The sequence below is a fragment of the Hyperoodon ampullatus genome (genome assembly GCF_949752795.1).
Source record: "Hyperoodon ampullatus genome assembly, chromosome: 8".
Classification (NCBI taxonomy): Eukaryota; Metazoa; Chordata; class Mammalia; order Artiodactyla; family Ziphiidae; genus Hyperoodon; species Hyperoodon ampullatus.
The window spans coordinates 58,236,290-58,257,194 of NC_136921.1; the positions used below are offsets into that span (position 1 = coordinate 58,236,290).

The 20,905-nt window shown below is 33.0% G+C and overlaps 1 protein-coding gene across 1 annotated transcript in view; it reads right to left on the minus strand.

Annotated features, from left to right (window-relative positions):
• Positions 1–20,905, minus strand: part of LRP1B (LDL receptor related protein 1B) — a gene marked incomplete at both ends in the record, with an annotated part of 1,860,945 nt that overhangs the window by 229,516 nt on the left and 1,610,524 nt on the right. The window contains 4 exons of the mRNA XM_079710778.1: positions 5,264–5,445; positions 6,857–6,979; positions 12,919–13,004; positions 17,412–17,595. Coding sequence (XP_079566904.1) covers positions 5,264–5,445; positions 6,857–6,979; positions 12,919–13,004; positions 17,412–17,595 — 575 coding nt within the window. The remainder of the gene's footprint in view (positions 1–5,263; positions 5,446–6,856; positions 6,980–12,918; positions 13,005–17,411; positions 17,596–20,905) is intronic.

Consider the following 20,905-nt stretch of genomic DNA (forward strand, 5'->3'; position numbering starts at 1 on the left):
GAATCTGATACATTATATTTCTTTAAAACAAACTAAAATAGAAGTCTGCTATCAGTTTTCACTTTTTTTTTTCTGAATTCAGGGAACATATTTAGAGAAATTTCTTCCAGTTGGAATTATTTCTGATTTTGAATTATAAAATTAATTTTTAATGTTCATTCTCTGTGTGTTTTTGCCTAAATATGGGATTATACGCTTAAAAATTGGTAGGAAAAAGGTGGGGATTTTTAATGTGACTGGTTAGCTTAATGAAATATTTCTGTTTTTCCCCACAGCAATAAAAAACTGAGTTTTCTTTCCTTATACGATTTTCATCCCCTCACAACAAAGGTTCCCTTTGTTATGACTCTTCTCTTTGAAACATGCAGGTTGTTTACATACCAATAAATTGGTTTCTGCATAGATGCAACGTGCAGTGCCCCTGCAAACTACAATCCTATGGTTTGTGTATATCCAGTAGCCTATTTATTATTACCTTCAACAGTAAATTTAACAGTTTCTATGTTAGGCACAAGCAGTAATTAAGTCATGGCCTTTCTGTTACAGGAATTCACTTTCTAGATGGAGAGAGAAACACTTACACCAATAATAGTCACGTAATGTTACATGTTCAATATGTGGTGGCTACTGAGATGCAACTGGGGAACTTTCACAGAGGAAGTGATATTTTTTGCTGTTGTTGAAAAAATAAGAAGTTATTTTAACTGGAGGAAAAGCACAGGGGCATTGTTGAACGTAAGAATAGCATCAGCCAAGATATAGAAGCACAAAATGTGTCTTTTCCAAATGTATTTGCATTTCCAATATCCATATTAACAATAGTTGATAGAGATTCTGAGTATATAAAGTGTCCTTCGACATACTCTCATTAAAGGTATTTCAAAGTCAAAACAGAATCCAGTATTATTTTCTTGTGAGATTGCTAATAGACTACTAGAAAAGGAAAATAAATAAAAATGTTTTAAAAATAAGGCATGCATATAGCTGATTCACTTTGTTATACAGCAGAAACTAACACAACACTGTAAAGCAATTATACTCCAATAAAGATGTTAGGAAAAAAAACGCATGCTTATAATGATTAGTCAGTTCTCTTTATTTCCCAAAAAACTCATATTATCTGTAGTAACTTAAACTTTTATAAAAAGGCAAATTGTTAAAATGGAAAAAGTATTTTTTTTTCTTATGCCGTGTTTGGATGGCTCTTGGAAAACCTGCTCACAACCCAAGATAACTTTGTTACTGGAAACTCTAATGTGATACATGTAATAGGGAAAAGAGCTGACCAAAATTTGGAAACTGGATTAAATCCCCAGTTTAATATTGTATTACAGTACCTAAATGATCCTGAGAAAGTCACTTAGCTGCTTTGAGGCTGAATGTTCTTACTTGTACTAAAAGTATAATAATAAAAATACTCATATCTTTTTTAGAGACTCTGAGTAAACAGTACAAGCATCTAAAGTGATAAAGCACAGAGATAGTTTTCTAATTCATAAAATGCTATAGAAGTGATATTGATCATTATCATTATTATTATTATAATATGGGACCCCCCAATCCCAGTAGGTCCTTCCCCTTTCTTATATCTGCCCCTTTTCCTCTGTTCCCCATATTCTGAGGAAATCATTTTTCTATTTACCTGTTTGCCCAAGCCATTAAGCCTCATAAGGTTTGTTTTGTTGTTGTTGTGTTGTATTAAATTCTGATTTATTCCTAGCTCTTTTTTACTCTGTAAAGTGAACCGGTATCAAAGTTCTGCAATTTTATATACTTAATTTGCTCCCTTCGTATGACTTATTTTCAGTTCCTTGGATATGCCTTGCTCTCCTATGTGTTTTTGCTTTCCCATAAAGCTTCTTCTTTTTGCCTGAAATGACTTCTGCTCTGAAATGTACCATATAACCCGGCTAATTCTTACTTCACCAGTCTTGTCCAGGAAGATTTCACTGACCCCATTTGAGATAGAAACATTTTCTGTTTTCTCCACTTCATGAGTTATTGTATTATATGATAATTATTTGTTTATCTGCCTACTCACTGGACTGTGAAATACTTGGAGACAAGGGTTGTGCCTTTTATTTTTATATTATACCTAGAACAGTGCCAGATATACACTAGATGCTAGAGAAATATGAGCTGAATAAATGAATGAGCAGATGAATTTATTTTCTGTTAAACAGTCATATCATACATTTACTTTAATGTCTATCATAATGGTTTCTTGTTATGCTGAAGTGACATCTTAAAGATAAAATTATGCTCAGCACAGTTTTAACATTATATTTTCTATTCTACTTTAAAATGCATCTTTATCTATGTCTCTTCTGTATAAATGACTTTTATAAATCTTAAATGTAAATGATATTAATTACCTAAAATTTATGATTAAATAAATTTTAATTTATTTACATTGATTTAGCACATTGATTCCCAATCAATAACAGAATGATTGGGATCATTGGATTTCAGCTGAACTTAAATAGCCAGGAAAATGATCTGTCTACTTGTATCTTCTTTACCATTCTTACTAACCAGCATATCTAAATTGGTTCTGTGACAACTAGCATACTACCATTATAAGAAAGGACCCCCAAGCTACCTTCTAAATGTTTAGTCGCTTTACTGCATTAGATACTCCAATGATCTTTATTTTCCCTTAAATAATCCTTACCCTATTCCTCACTAAATATCGCGACAGAAATCACCTTCTCAAGGAAAGAGGGGTCAGTAGTATTGGCATATTCAAAACATATGCAAATCACAATGGCAATCTGACATAGAAAGGTTCAATTGCATTTTTATTAAATAATCTTACAATTTGAGCTGCCATTTTTGAAGCAAGATTGTACAATATTTTAGACAGCTATGGCATTTTCACTCTGAAGCTCATCTCATAAAAGCTAAAATCGAAGTCGCCCTATTGTCTCACTCTGGGGAACTAGGAAAACAGTATGAACAAAAAGGTGTCATTAAATTTTATCTGTTGGAATCTGTTTATCTGCTATGTGGCTTTAATTGTTTCATAAAAACATCTAATTTTTATGTTTCTTGGGTTATAATGTGCCATTCCATATCAAAACACAAATATTATTTAAAAACTAAATCAAAGGAGTCTTCCATAATATCTACAATAATTTAGTACTTCATTGTTTAAATTGACACTTCTGGTGAATGGGTTTATGTTGGCGATAACTTAAGACTGCTATCAGTTTATGGGATAATAACCATAATGTGGGAGAAATAAAACTTAAAGCTAGATTCAGCTGTGTTCACTATGCTAGCATACAGTTTTTGCTTTATAACTAGGAAATTCCATAATACTGTTATTATTAACAGATAATGTTTCTTTCCTTTGGAAAATGAAGCATCTTGAAAATTATTGGATGAGAAGCTAAGACAGCCATACCGATTTTGAAGAAAAGGACAATGGACACACTAAAATAAATATCTTCTGATAAAATACCAAAGGACTCAAACATTCATATTCTTATGAATGAATAATGATGATAGCCAAATTTAGTATATCTGGCCATTATTTCTTGAAACATCTATAGAAACAGACGCTCTTGTAACTCTGTTTCAGTTAAAATAGAATTGACACTCTTCTGTTACTATGGTAAAGAAAATATTTTAAAAGGTAACAAAATAGTTACATAATTATATTGCAAAAATTTAAAACTTGCACCATTACCTTGGAAACAGAGTAGTATTTACAGTACAAGTTTTCTACTATTAGGTACTGCTTTTACCCAAATTAATATTTAAAATCAAGTTCCATGCATTACTATGATATGATCACTTTGCCAATTATAAACATGAGATCAAAAATCAGAGATACAATATATTAACAAGAAGCAAAATCTAATTATTGCATATGGTATGATAAAACAGTGATTTGGTAAAACACTTTATGGGAAATTAATTTAGACAGCAGAAAATTTAGAGCACTAGAGTTAGCATAATACTTGTTACTGTAAATGTTTCCTATTTTTATTTTTTTTTGTTTTTGTTTTTGTTTTTTTTTTCGGTATGTGGGCCTCTCACTGTTGTGGCCTCTCCCGTTGCGGAGCACAGGCTCTGGATGCACAGGCCCAGCAGCCATGGCTCACGGGCCCAGCCGCTCCGCAGCATGTGGGATCCTCCCAGACCGGGGCACGAACCCGTGTCCCCTGCATCGGCAGGCGGACTCTCAACCACTGCGCCACCAGGGAAGCCCTCCTATTTTTAAAAAGCAAATTGAACAAACATGTTCAATAGGTTGAACTTCTACAGAGATCATTTTGGAGTATGTAATCACTCAAACTGTAGTGTAAAAAAAAAAAAAGAAAGACATGCCTTCTCTACCTACCGAAACAACATAATTGAAAGTGAACGATAATGGTCATAATCTATAGAACTTTAGCAAACAGCTTTTGACACCTAAATGTGTGTTCATCCCTCATCTGAGATATCCAGCCAGATGTCCTTGATCCTTATGATGACTTGTTCTTCATTCGCACAGAGAAATGCAAATGAAACCCAACTCTAATATGAATCTTTCCCGATATTCCCCCTATGCTTTTCCCTCTGAATGCATAGATAATGCACCCTGTTATTTATTATTCATGGATGCTATTTAAGTCTCCTGCTCTAAAGTGGTCCAGGAATTACATCATCTCTATTCATGACCACTACAAATACTACAAAACAGGATCCAAGAGTTTGTGCTTTGCCTGTCTTTCCTCCAAGATTTAAACACATTAGAATTCGGATAAATCTGTATGTTCTATTCATTTCAACAATACATTTATTGATTAGTTAGAAAAAGAGTTATGTTTAAAACCTTAAAAAAATACTTGCTCTAAAATCCCATCACTTTAATTTTTTTCTTAAAAAAATTTGTGATAGTCACATTTCTTTTTTTATTTTTTTTTTAAGTTTTTTTGATGTGGACAATTTTTAAAGTACTTATTGAATTTGTTACAATACTGCTTCTGTTTTATGTTTTGGTTTTTTGGTCATGAGGCATGTGGGATCTCAGCTCCCCAACCAGGGATCAAACCTGCACCCCCTGCAATGGAAGGTGAAGTCTTAACCACTGGACCACTAGGGAAATCCCTATTATAGTCACATTTCTCTTTTCGATTTCTCAATAAAAATTTCTACACATTTACACTTTTCATGGGTTCCCATGTTAAAATCTATAGACCAGGATTTACCACATTGGACATAATCCACAGTCTTAATCTTTAATTTAAGATTTTCAATGTTTGTTACAAACCCAGCACGAGGATCTAAAGACAGGTCCCTGGGAAACTTCAGCCTTTTGCTAACCAGTATAGTAGGGTATAAGCCATTGAGTTTGGATACTTCAATGATCCTTTTTTCTGTGTCAGACCAATAGAGGTTTTTTCCAATCCAATCGACAGCAAGTGCACTGGGGACAGCTGTGTTATGCACTACCTAACAAAATAGGAATTTAAAAAGTTAACAGTGTAAATGCCTAGAATAAGAACTAAGCAATTGCTTCTTGATTTTTTTCAGAGATACAGAATTGTATTTAAACATTTGAAATGGAATTTAGATAAGCACAAAACAGAACAATTTACCTAATAAAATTACTTACTTGTTTATGAGAAATTACCCAATATGTAATCAGACCCCTAGAAATTCTATAAAAGTTTAAGAAAGAAACACCAAAATAAAAGGCTCTTGGATGGTTACACAGTTGTTTATCACATTTTCATTAGAGTTTCCTTCTCCTCTCAAAATTTTGGGCAAAAATTCTATCACAGGCAGAGACACACAAGCACAAAAATTTATTGATATTATTTATTAATAACAGGTTCTTGGGGAGATACCAATAGCATTCACCACTCCCCCAACTGTTCCTGCCCTATTTAAATTACCTACTACAAAGAGAGAAAAAAATACAAGCAAGAACATACATTAAGTATTTCACCCAACCAAAGGGAAGTAAAAATATACTCATTCAACTGCTGTGCTCAATTGTAACCTATGTCAATATCAAATATAATAAGGATATAGGCTTTGTATGCACAAATATGCTGCATATAAAATAACCAATAGCAGTTATTCTGAACTCCCTGTACCCAACCTACTGATTGTTTTGGCATTATATATATATATACATTACAAGGTTTCATTAATATTTTCAAAACTGATTGCTTCCACCAAAGCTTTCCATACAATATTATAGACGGCTACAAAAAAAGTTAAAGTAATTGAGTTCTATCTACTTGAATTTGAACTTCTTTATAATACATTTTACTACATATATACAGTGCAAATAATTTTATTTTAAAACTTAAGTTAGCATAGAAATGGTGCCAAGTAGTTCATATCTATAATGTGACACGTGTTTAATTATGATGCTGCCTACTCAGAACATTCATGATTTTACACAAATGCATTCAACTAATTCCATCTATACCAAGTTAATTTTAATAGTGCTATAAGTTCAATCTACAGTCTAATAATTATTTTTTTCAACTACAAATTCTCAGGCTCAGCATTTTCTTTTATATAAATCAACACAATCGAATCTCAGGCACTAATCATTCAAGCCTTAAGCATACATCACATTTTCTAGGGTTGTGAATAGGTTTCAAATTTTATTTATTCAATTTGATTTTTACCTTATTGCAAGTAATAGTGTTATAATGAAACATAAGGATAAAAACCTCCAATTTCATATTTAAAGTACATATTAACCTACACTATACAAACATGAAATTCAAACCAACCTAATACATTCTATGAGTTGCATCATTACCATCAAGTAACATTTTCTATTCAATTCAACCACACAAATAAAATATTGAATAATCCCATCATTGTAATATGTACTTACCTTAATATCACTTCCATTTAAACACATTCTGTTTATGCGACTGCCATTGGGTCGACTAGAATCAATCCAATAGATAAATTCTTCTCTGTAATCAAAGTCTATACCAATAATATTGTTTAATCCCTAAAAATAAAAAAGAGTATGTTGGAATAATAGTTAATAGAAATTGTTTTAAAATGATTAAGGAGTTCATAAGAATCAGTATTTCCCTTTGAATCTAAGTAGTTACAGTTTTACAATAAATAGCATTTGTGAGAATACCAATTCTTTATAGAAGTATTATATATTTACATTTTTTCTATACCATACACTTAAGATGTTACATAATTTATTGTATTTGAAAATATTTTCCAAGTAGGAAAAATTTTGGAATGTTTATAGCTAATGGTTTAAGTAAATAGCCAGTAACGTGGAAAAAATTGCTTTTAGAGAGATAAAGGAAAAGAGTCTCACTTTAAGTTAATATTAAATATAAATTTGATGCCATTATGAGTATACATCTAAATTGGAAAGGTAGACGACCCCCAATAATTTAAGATGAGCTCTTGATAGATATCTGATGAAAGTCAGAAAAGAAGGTTTAAAAATTTTACTTTCCCCAAAAGCCTTTGTCTCAACAACATAGCAACATTCTCTTTTTTTCTCATGCTTCAAGTAGCCCATTAGGCAATACAGTGCCATATTAGAATTTAAAAGTTAAAATCTTAGGTGAGTATTTGACCAAAGAGGAACTAGGTAGTCAACATCTTTTTATTCCACATGGTAGAAATGTGAGGAAACCCCTCCCTTCTGACTCACAATTAATGCATTTTTTAGCAGGTAACAAAACTGAACATGAATTCAGCTGATGGGTTTCTGGATACTACAGCTCTTTGGTTTGGCAGTTCCACTGTTTCAGTGATTTGGTTTGAGGATTGTACATCAGGATCTGAGAATTTTCTTAGCTGTTGAGTTTTCCAAATGATTGCTTAGGGATTGGTTTAATTCTGACTATTGTTACTGCTTATAGATTTACTACCCCCATGGACTAACAAAACTTGGATCAAGATTTCAATTGCGTTAACTTGCTTTAAGAGTTGAATATTTTATTAACATATAAACTCGTGCTAAAAAATAATTGACACCATAGACACTTGGCAAAGCCCCAGAGATCTCTGTCATATCTCTGTATCTGATGTAAGCTTTTTACATCAATATTCACCCTAAAGTTGTTGTCTCAAATTGTTTTAGGGGTCGCTTAAGAGTACTTATAGTCCTATAAGTAAGGATTAGCATCTTCAAGGAGATAGTTTTGTTTGTTTGTTTGTTTGTTTTGTGGTTTGCTTTGGTTTGCTTTGGGGAGGGATGGTTGTTCCCAATTCTGAGTTCTGTTTCCACATCTATACTCAGAATTCAAAATTTTATAATAACACTGAATCAGAGATACATAATTTTTTTAATAAAATTCATGCCAAAGCTAAATTAGTGCTGTCCAGATTTTATTTCTTTCCAATGATCTCCAAGACTAAGGATGACCTATGTATCACTATTTGCAACAACTCAGAGAAGGTTCTTGCAAATACTGATTTTTTCTTTTCTTAGCCAGGCTAAATTCTAGCAGTGATGGTGTTAAAATCATAGGTTCAAATCTTATGCTTTTATTTGGCTTAAAAGGAGCAATCTACTTTTCTTCAGCTCTAGATTATAAAGTTAACCTGCAATCACTTAACCCCACTATGTCCAGATGAATAAATGCAAGTATAAGTCTTACTGACAGCATCACTAAGCAAGAATAATGATTATAAATGCTAAAAAAATGCAACTAATATTCAGTCTCAGATTCAAAAGATTCATTAATTATTCATTCACACCCTAATAACTGGAGAGCTACTTAATTAAATACATGTAAGCATTCATATCTAAGAAGTCATCTATGCACAATCAAGGTTCTAATATATAAACTGAATGCATTCCAAGTTCTGTAGAGGGTTTAATAAATTCATTTCAATAGTAGTCTACAGGGCTTCCCTGGTGGCGCAGTGGTTGACAGTCTGCCTGCTGAGGCAGGGGACACACGGGTTCGTGCCCCGGTCCAGGAAGATCCCACATGCCGCGGAGCGGCTGGGCCCATGAGCCATGGCCGCTGAGCCTGCGCGTCCGGAGCCTGTGCTCCGCAACAGGAGAGGCCACAACAGTGAGAGACCCGCGTACTGAAAAAAAAAAAAAAAAAAAAAAAGTAGTCTACAATATTCTTTCTGTTCAAGTGCTTTTTTCACTGGAAGAATAAGGTAAATGGGTTAGGGCTCTGTGATGGCCTGGCAATTCAGATGGTATATTAGAGCTTTATAGGGAAAAGGTTGGAGAGAAACTTGTCTCTGACCTTAGCAAAGATTCACCCACAATCCCCAGTCATGGCAGAATTATCCTATTCCCTTCTCTACAATAATCAATTTAGATAATGAAAATCCAATTCCAAATTTAGCAAGTCAACTGCAATAAATTAAAGCCGTGAATGCAGAGAAATTGAAGCTCTGAATTCTGACATATCTTTCCAGCCAAACTGGTCATTTTTCTACAGCTTTACCCTTAATCCCTTCAGAAAAGAGTGTAAAGCTCTCTCTCTACAGAATCATATGCAAGGAACATTAAAACAGCCAAGGGCATGGTCAAAATAGTGTCTAAAAACTAGAGTCATCCCAGTGGTTTCAGAGCTGAAAATTGGTTTCATCAAAATCCTATTTGCTCCTTTTATTTCTGTGGCTGAAGATTTGTACCCTTTGGTTCAAGATGATTAATTTAGGAAATTGTGTTTTGTTTCTTTATACAATTTTACTGGAATAAAAGTCACTGCTAGAATTGAATTTGATAACATATTGGAAAGCTACTTGATTAATTTTCATTTCTAAAATCCACGTTATTAAAGTACATTTTCTAAATGTGTTGTACAAATTTAAGTTATAGCTGTCTTAGCTACAACTATGTTTTAGAATATATAGGGTAAAAACATTCTACCAGTTGTTATAATTTTATGCTATAAAGCTTCATGAGATTGCTACTAAATACGATAAAGAGAATAAAATTTAAGATATTAGGATAAATTGTTCTTCCTAATTATTTACACACAGAATTCCCAAATAATTAAGGCACGGATGTTGTCTTTTCATTTATTTTTGACTGAAAGAAAATGTGGAGAAACAATTACTGCTATGTTCTACTTTACTCTGCATATGTAGACAAAATCTTTGAGGAAGAAATTGGTTTTTACCACCTTGAACTCCTTGAAAATTTCTGTAATGCCATGATGAAATTGTGGTTAAAAATAGGTTTCCTAACAAAAATGACATATTTCAAGCAGCCCACAAGCAAAACTTTAAGGCTTGTCTTTAGTTTCTTGGGTATTTACATCCTTACTCAGTGGTCACCACTAACAAATGCTCTCCAAAGACACAGGTGTTCAGGGTCCTCGTGCATTTCCTTATCTTCCTCACTCCCTCCTTATTTCCAAAAACTGCACTAAGAAACTGTTTGAAATTCATCCCCACTTATGTACTAGTGATTGGAAATAATCTAAAGTTATATCACCAGGAAAAAAACACTATAAGAATGTGAGCATTAAAATGGTTTGGCTGGGGCCTCCCTGGTGGCGCAGTGGTTGGGAGTCCGCCTGCCGATGCAGGGGATACGGGTTCGTGCCCCGGTCTGGGAGGATCCCATATGCCGCGGAGCGGCTGGGCCCGTGAGCCATGGCCGCTGAGCCTGCGCGTCCGGGGCCTGTGCTCCGCAACGGGAGAGGCCACAACAGTGAGAGGCCCGCGTACCACAAAAAAAAAAAAAAAAAAAAAAAAAAAAAAAAAAAAAATGGTTTGGCTGTATGAAATAGACTTACATCATGCGTGGAGATAAAAATCATTTTGGTCCCTTAAGAACAATCCCTGATAATGTATTAGCCATGAAAGACAAAAAAAAAAAAAAAAAAAAAAAAAAAAAGGATAGCAGTAGAAATGTCTTGAGCCACAGAGTTGGAAAATAAAGCAAGGAGCTACCACTGAAGGTCTGTTATAGTTTTTTCATGAAGATCATAAATATTGTTGCTATATTAGTTAAATTTGTGGTTCAGCTGAGCTTATAGAGTATTCTAAAAAGAAAACTTTCTCACTTTGAGATAGTACAGTCTAAAAGGAAGAAATGCTAAAAACAAAAGAAAGCAAAACAAAAACAAAAGACTTATTAAAGAGAAAATAAACATGCCCCTTTTCCAGAGACTATACAAGAAAATCAATAGCTTACACACCTAACTTGGAAGGTTTAGAAAGGGTATGGAGAAATATACTTAAGAGAAAGAGATAATTTTCAATATTTTGTAAGTTTGATATATGTTTAAAGTTATACTGCACTGGAAAAATAAATTAATGCAGAAAACCATTTGGGAAACAAACACTTTTCCATTTTAAAGCAGTTATGTTAATTTAAACTATCTCCCTATGGGTATTACTCATCTCTTAAAGAAATAGTCATCTAATTCTTGTATTTTAAATAGACTCCTGTTTAGTTTTTACAAACAACATGAAAATATTTTGTATTTTACCCAATCTCTTAAGGTGCATAATTAGAGAAAGAGGCAGTATGAAACAGTGGATATTGGTGGCACACTCCAAACTCAAGAGCAAAAATCTAAACCTCACAGACATTCCTGAATAAGACAAGTATGCATGTGGTATGCACACGGAAAGTTTGAGGATGCTGGTGAATTGAGAGCACGGGCATAAATCACAGTGGCAGCTGCTACCCAGTTTGGATTGTGTCCATTCAGGGATGTGAACCCAGCAATGCTACACCTTCCCATGTTTTCATGAGTAGCCAGAAATCTGGATTTTCATGTGAAATTTTAATTTTCAATTTGTGACTTAGAGAGAAGCTGCAAAATCCAATTCTGTGGGGAATAGTAAACATCACACTTGCTAATGAATATCTGTGTTTAAAGTAAGACTAAATTCTTAAGCAATATGAATGAAACTAACTATAGCAATGGAGGTACCCAGGAGTGAGTGGAAAAATATCTTTAGTTAAGTATTCTTTATGTTGCTGAAAAATCAACACATGAATGGACTTCTTCATCTAATGCCTAGTGCTGGAATAAACATACTACAAGAACAAGAAATATCTTTATTTTTGGCAAACTTGTTCTAGAGAGTGCTATCACATATTCATGTCACTATTGCACAGTTTGGGGCAAAGAGAAATTTGCAGCAGGACAGATACAAGCCACATCTTTGCAAAGAAGCTACTTCTCCTGACAATCAAAGATATGCTAAAACTAACTGTGATTTCTCTAATCAATGTAATCATCAGTCTAGTTTTAATGATTTGATTTTATGCTACTTTCACTGCAGACTGGGAGGGAAAAAAAACGTTGAGGGAAGCAATTCACATTTCCATCCTGTCATAAATGGAAATCATTCCTTTCATCTCAGATAGTATATATGAGTAAACTCTGACAACAGAACTTAAGCGTCAAAATGGATCAGTAGCCCAGATTCTCTTGAAGTAGGTGGGTTGAGGGATAAAAAGGGTAAGGCTGAATATACGCACCTCATAACCTTTTAACCATGACTGGATTATAATCGTACTTTTGCTCCCTAGCTAATTCCAAATTTTAAAGGCTAAGGATCATCAATCGCATATTATTCCTTAGTTCTAAGAACAGAAACTTGAGGTTCTGGAAAAGATGTTTATTTTTAAATCCCAAGGGTTGTGGGGCTGGGGGGACAATCTGGGTAATGCACAACTACCTTAAAAGAGAATTTTATACCTTCCCTAGTCTAGCTGTTCTTAAGAGAGTTTTTTCCTTGCATTAGCTATGGTTTGCATCTTCTACTTTCTTGGATATGGTGTGATGTCAAAAGTTGGAGGCATCACCTGGACAATTCAAACAGAACAAAGTTTATGGCAATCTTATATGCATACATGCATGGATCCCTGAATACATGCTTCAGAAGTTCTAATTATGAGGTATTGCTACAGCTTTAATGCATATCTAGAGTGACTGTATTAAATACTATGAAATCATCATGGAAATGTCATACCTGTTTTAAAAGTGTGTAGTTGGAGCCATCAGTGCTAATTTTCCTTATCTCATGATGATCAGCAAGAATTAGAAAAGGTTCTTCATCTAAATACCAAGACAAGAAACATATTAGACTTTAGTATTTATGGTTTTCAACTTTACTTAGTCTCAGTTTAGTTACTACAGCGATGTAAGTTCAAATGCAGTGCCCTCTGGTAGATTAATGGTTAAAAAATTCACCCTGAGCACCTCTACTGATAACAATATGAAAAGAAAGCAGATGCCTGTGCAGTACAGAAAATCTAGACAATTCCAAATCTCTCTCTTTCCCTCAGTCTTCTTGAATATTAAATTATCTAATTTATTTGAAATTAGTGGAAAACACCTGCTGTTAAAATATTATTTTTTTTGTCATTCCTTTTTTTTAATTGGAATATACTTGATTTACAATGTTGTGTTAATTCGAGGTATACAGCAAAGTGAATCATTTATACATATACATATATCCACTTTTTTTATAGATTCTTTTCCCATATAGGTCATTACAGAGTACTGAGCAGAGTTCCCTGTGCTATACAGTAGATTCTTATTAGTTATCTACTTTACATATAGTAGTGTGCACATGTCAATCCCAATCTCTCAAATGGTACAAATGAACTTATTTACAAAACACAGATAGAGGCACAGATGTAGAAAACAAACCTATGGTTACCAGGGGGAAAGGGGTGGAGGGAAGGATAAAAATCTTATTTTTAAATGAATTTCAGAGAAAGATAATCTGCATCTATCTTAGAAGCCTACAGTACAGCTAAACATTCCTATAACCAGAAAATTATTTCTTGATAATCAAATAACCAGCTTATGCTCTCAGAATAACTTCAGTGAAAACCAAGAGTTTCACTGCCTACATACATGTTTTTCATCTGCCTGGAAGCTTCTCTTAAGTAAGAGTCTATTTCCTTCTTATTTGTCCAACATGCTTTAGTATATTATTTGTTCTAGAATCTAGGAAAGATAATAAAAATAATCTAACCATGCTTCATATATGTAAAGATCAAACTCCTTTTAAACATCTTTGTTTCTAAGATGCATTCATACACTTAGATGCCCCGTAAGCAAATTTAATGTCAGCATAAATTAGAAAAAAACAATGAAAACGGTAGCCACTTTACGTGATTAAATGAGGACTTTATTGTAAGTCATTTATTGTTATAGAGTTATTGTCTGTTTATGTTCAAATTATTTGAATTATTTGAATTATTATTATGAATAATATTATTTGAATTATTATTATTCAAATTATTTGAATTATTTGAATTATTATTATGTTCAAATTTATGTTCAAACTTATTACTTTCTTCCTTTTAGCCTTTAGTTTTACAGTATATGTATAATACATAGGGCACTATACTCTGTTTTAGCATACTCTGTGTCAGAGATTAGAAATGTGTGTCACAGATGCTGGGCATTACCTTCTAACCAGTGATGGCAGCACCTCTAATCATTCCAGTCTTCCTGTTGAGGTTAAATAGAGACTCAGAACCCTACTCAAAAGAGTTGTCTCTCAAGTTAAAGTTGCTTTGCCATCCTATCAATATAGTTCTACATTCATAAATGTTAAATTCATCAGTCATGTTCTACCTCAATACTTAGGCAGTTCTGTTCTTTACAACTTAAATGTAAGACCTTAAATTTGAAACCCCTAGAGGAAAACATAGAGAAAAATCGCCTTTACACTGGTCCTGGAAATGACTGCTTATCACACCAAAAACACAAGCAACAAAAGCAAAAATCATCAATGGGGACTACATCAAACAAAAAAGTTTCTGCACAGCAAAAGAAACAATCAGGACTTCCCTGGTGGCGCAGTGGTAAAGAATCTGCCTGCCAATGCAGGGGACACAGGTTTGATCCCTGGTCCAGGAAGATCCTACACTCTGTGGAGCAACTAAGCTCACGAGCCACAACTACTGAGCCCTCGTGCTGCAACTACTGAAGCCCACGTGCCTAGAGCCAGTGCTGCGCAACAAGAGAAGCCACCACGATGAGAAGCCCGCGCACCACAACGAAGAGTAGCCCTGCGTGCCTCAACCAGAGAAAGCCCGTGCGCAGCAATGGAGGCCCAACGCAGCCAAAACTAAATAAATTAATTTTAAAAAAGAATTGACTATTAAGGAAAGTTTAGAAGAAAAAAAAAGAAACAATCAACATAATGAAAAGGCAACCTATGGAATGGGAGAAAATACTTGCAAATAATATATCTGATAAGGGGTTAATATCCAAAATATATAAATAACTCATACAAATCAATAACAAAAAATAAAAAATGGGCAGAGGAAACTGAACAGACATTTTTCCAAAGAAAGCATACAGATGGTCAATAGGCACATGAAAAGGGGCTAAACATCTCTGAACATCAGGGAAATGCAAATCAAAACCATAATGATATATTACCTCACACCTGTTAGAATGGCTGTCACCAAAATGACAAGAGATAAATGTTGACAGTGACTGAACAAAAGACAAACCTTGTGCTCTTTTGGTTGAAATGTAAATTGGTGCAACCACTACAGAAAACAGAATGGAGGTTGCTCAAAAATTAATAATAAAACTGCCATCCAGCAATCTCACTCCTGGTTATATAACCAAAGGATGTGAAAATAGTATATCAAAGCTATATCTGTACTCCCAAATTTATTGTAGCATTATTCATAATAGCCAAGACATGGAAACAACCTAAGTGTCCATCAACAGATGAATGGGATCTGTATAGCCATGAGAAAGAATAAAATCCTGCCATTTGAGACAACATAGATGGTGCTTGAAGAATTATGCTAAGTGAAACAAGTCAAACAGAGAAAGACAAATACTCTATGATATCACTTATATATGGAATCTAATAAAGCCAAACTCATAGAAACACAGTAGAATAGTAGTTACCAAGGTTTGCACGGTGGGGAACATGTGGAGATGTTGGTTAAAGAGTACAAACTTTCAGTTGGAAGATGAATAAGTTCTGGGGGTCTGATGCACTACATTGTAATTATAGATAACTACACTGTACTACACACTTGAAAGTTGCTAAGAGAGTAGATCTTAAATGTTCTAACCACAAAAAAGAAGTGGTAATTATGTGAAGGGATGGAGATGTTAGCTACTACTACCATGATAGTCATATTACTGTATATAAGTATATCAAGTGAATGCATTGTATTACCTTAATGTTACACAATGTTATAGGTTAATTACATGTCAATAAATTTTGGGGAAAATATCTAGCCTCTCTTTAGCAAATGATTTATTATTCAGGGACACTCATATTTATATTAAAATTGTTATTAGTTTCTATTTATTACTTTTAATGGAAAACCACTATAGCATGGATACATGATGTAACAAGACCCAAACTAAAATGATTAGCATTCACCTCCTTTTCATAATCCTTTGTGAAAAGTTTAAAGTAACGGAAACACTGACTAGTTTTTAGATTTTATCTTTCCTTCTTATCCCATGTCACTAAATGAATGATATAGTAAGCAGTGAGCTGGCAAAAAAAAAAGTAGGCTGGCAAATAAAACAATGGGCTCCAAATAATACACAAATTTATTCAGAGATGAACATTCCAAGAATAAGTGAGTGGAATGAAAAATTGAAAAGAGTATTTTTCTCCATAATGTGCACAATTTTAACCAGTTAAAAAACTAACTCTTTAATTCCTACCCCTTTTATTTTATGAAAGTAGATGAGAAAACATCTAGTTTTTTAAATGTTGTTCAACATAAATGTATGTGAGAAACTGGCAATGCTATTTAATCGATTATACTCATATCACAGTAAGAGGAATAGAGACATATTATGCACCATTTTCTGCCCATTTTAAGTTATTATTATATATTACTTTGTATCATTTTAAAAAGTTTGATCTTCTCCCCTGATGAATCATAATTTTACTATTTTATTGAATTTTCTAATTCACAAATCAAACACACTGCTTGAAATAAACAGAAGTTTAATAATACTTGTTGAATCACTGGAAGAATTCAAATAGTCTTATATTCCTGATTTATTGTTATTGTTGTCATCATTATTACTATTATTATTACTGGCCCGTTGCTCTCCTTGGCACACATATATGAGTGTGTGTATGGTGTAGGGGAGAAGGAAAAAAAATATTAGGACGCTGTCACAACAGACTCTTCAATAGCCTTGGCCAAACCTGCTCCCAAGAACCTGTGATACAGGAAGCAGTGCTAGAGATACTTCTTTTTACTTGTTCTCAAAATCTAGAAAACACTTAATAATTCACAAGACCACACTGTAATGGTATTAAAAACAGAGCAGTGTGTGGACAACATGCAATATCAGAGTGACAAATTTCCATATCAAGGTAAGTAGAGGAGAATTTTGATTTCTTAGAAACAGCAAGGAGGAATGAATTCAACAAGAATAGCTACAAAATCAGATCCATATGTGTAACTGAGGCTGGCTCAGTGGACAAGTTCAGTTCGATACCTGAGAGTGATTTGCAGCCATTTGGGTTATCAGGTTGTATTTCATATCCATCTGTACAGAGGCACCTGTAGGTCCCATATGTATTGATGCATTGCTGGCTACACGGAAAGCCCAAAGAGCATTCATCAATGTCTACACATGTTTTACCATCATCCTTCAGTTGAAATCCAGGCCAGCATTTGCACTGGAGAATGAAAAACAAGCATAATCAATTCATATCATCGTCACTGTCTCTTGCTATTGGATATCCGTTTAGCATGATTCAAGCAAGAAAATCATTTAATAATAGAGAATGCAAAGTCTTTCTGTCCCCCATAAATTAAACTTTAATAAGAAATACATATATTATATACAGTTTAAGTTAAAAAAGGATTCTCTCAAATATCATCATTTGATCTTCTGAGGTTGACAAGATTACAAAAGTTAACTGACATAAATCAGCAAACCATGTTGGCTAGAGAATGGCAAGAAAAACAAAACTAAACCATCAGCTTCTTCTGTTTTTTTTTCTTTTTCTATTGCACTATATTGTGTTTTTAGAAGACTTTAATAATCATAAAGATTAACCCTTAAGTGGAACTCTGAGGATTACTAATATTGTCATGTATGTTATTTCATTAGAATCCTAACAGAAATCTATGATATAGGCACTATTATTAGTTAACCCATGAGAAACCCAGAGGCACAAAGGTGAAATTGTGTAGATAAAGCCAGTAGGAGAGCTGATTCTCTCTGTAATTTTTAACAAATAATAAGGCTCAATTAATATTTATTGGCAGGGTCTGAGTCCTTAACCAAATATGTTGATGTCTGGGGAAATAATAAAATTAACATAGTTTCCCCTTCATAATTAAATCAATGTGCATCATCAAATCATTTTTTTTCAGCATCTCTATCATGTTCTATATGACCCTCTAATGATTATGTGATATTTACTAACTGGCATATCAGTTCTCAGTACAATGTCATACCATATTATGTCTTTGCATTCCTGAAAATAAAAAGGGGCGGTGATTGGTCTTTCAGTTCTATATTCAGTCCCTGCCAAGTAGCATATAGAACTATAATTATACAACATGAACCTATAATTGGCCAGATGACTGTGAACATGTTAACCGTCACCAAGACTATTTAGTGGCCTTTGAATAAAAGAACTTGTGAGTACTGAATAGGATAGTGAATTAAGGAGGAACCCTAAGTTGTCAAGAAAAACTAGTATTCAAGAATTATTCATAGTAAACATTTGAGTCTTTGTATCTATGGGGAAAATATTAGAGAGAGATATGTGCTTATTATTAAATAATGAGCAAACAATTAATTGAGGGGTAGAATTTTTTTAAGTACAAAAAATAGTGTTCATTATGTGGAGGAGAAGGAGCATCAACTTTACCTGAAAGTGCTCAAAAGATAAATGAATATCTTTTTCTAAGTCCTTTTACAAGAAATGAATCTCTTTAAGCTCTTGGCACTTTTATCTTTAACAATTTATACCAATATTTATCTAATAATCCTAAGATTATTAGATACAATAATAATCCTAAAATTATAAAGAATTTTTTGTAATCCCCAGAATCTACTAGCAAGCCAGCAAATCAAAGCAAAATCCACAACTTAATTTTCCAAATTCTCCTCACAATATTTGAGCCTGTGACAATATTACTTTTTTTGAGAAGACTCATCCTACTACCTGATGAGGAAGTCAGGGGAATTGGTGCTTATCCTATGTCAAAAAAAAAAAAAAAAAGAGAGAGAGAGAGAGATGCTAAATGTCATTGAAATATATACTTAAAAGTAGTTAAAATGATAAATTTTATGTTGTATATTTTACCACACTTAAAAAAATAAGTAATTTTTTCAAAAAGGAAACTGAAAGGCTACAAAAAGATATCACTGAAAAGAACTGGAAATTAGATCATGTGGAAGCCAGAGACACATAGGCAGACACAGGGTAGAGTTGAATTCAAGGGGCACTTCAGGACAGGTGAAAGGACATTTTATAGAATGCATTAAATTCCTCTCAAAAAGAGTACTATGAAAAGAAATAGTGTCTGAATTCTAATACGGCTTCTGAAAATTACTTTGAATGGCTAATGTCAGGCTTATAGAACTACTGTATTAAATAGTCAGTTTGGATAAAAACATATTTGTGGAAAATTAATTTCTTGAAGGTAAGTTACCAAATGCAATGAACATTTCTATAAACAAATGAAATCGGGATGTTTAAGGTGTAGAGTAAGTATTTTTAATGTGTTTATTAAAAGAGAAGATTTTTTTAAAAGATAATTTCCTCCCCAGTCTTGCTAACCTTGTTTTAACAAAAACATTTTTTTTTTGCTCCCAAATAATTAAAAGGCATTTATGGGAAATTCTACTAACCTAACATTCATAAATTGAATGAAAAAATAATAATAATCATTTGTGTCAGAGATAAAAGATGAGAGATTCATCTATATTTAATAAAAAAAAACAGTTTAAAAATCTTTCACTTTCACTTAAAAAGAAAATGTTTATGAAAGTGAGATATATATATTCAATGTCATGTTAATATTTCTCATAATCAAGAACTATTTCAAATTGTCTTGATTTATATTAATTTTTATAGAGAAACATATAGCTACCAGAAACAAATATAGCTATCCAAAGTTTTCCTATTACATTCAGAAAAATTTGCAGCTTTTTTAGTGATATTTTAAAATACTGGTTAACTTATACACATTAAAATTTATTTATCTCCCAAAAGTACATTTATTTTCACATGGTAAGTTACCCTTCCATCCAAATAAGATTCTTGCTTAGTTAAGTGTTATTACTCCCTTTTGAATAGTTAAATCAATTGTATTTGTTTTACAGCAAATTGTTCATAGTCCAGAAGGTCTAAATTTTGCTTTTATAAGCAATTTTCGCTTTATTGCAGAATTTGAAGGAGGAGTTGTCATGTTCTGCTGATAATGTAATGAGAAATAGTTTACTGGATGGTTTTCCCCATTCTCTGAAAAAAGAGAAACCCATCAGCTAACATTTTTTTCCCAAAATAGATAAGCATTTTGTTGTATATAAGATTTTCTATTCAATCTCCTATAAATAAATTGTCAGAAATATATATGTTTTAAAATGACATATATAACATAAATATAACATATATATCAACACAATATATAAAATATTTGTTTTGAATCTTTGTTTAAATCTCTTATTTATGGTTCTCGTCCTAGCTCCTTTCATTTTTGAACTGGTCTTGCTTCCCCCAGTAGATGTTTTATTTTATTCATTAGTTTTGACATGTTTGTATATTAAGGAACATTATCCACTGCAATTTTGTCAGGTATCATATACATTGCCTTTTGAATAATTAAACAGTTTGTCTATTTTACCTAGAATTCTCATTTCATTCTATGACTCCTTCAGAGAAGTCAGAGAAAATAATTATATTTTAAAGGTATCAATAAACAATTATTTCTCTGTGAGGAATCTTATAAAGTAATTAAAATAGTATG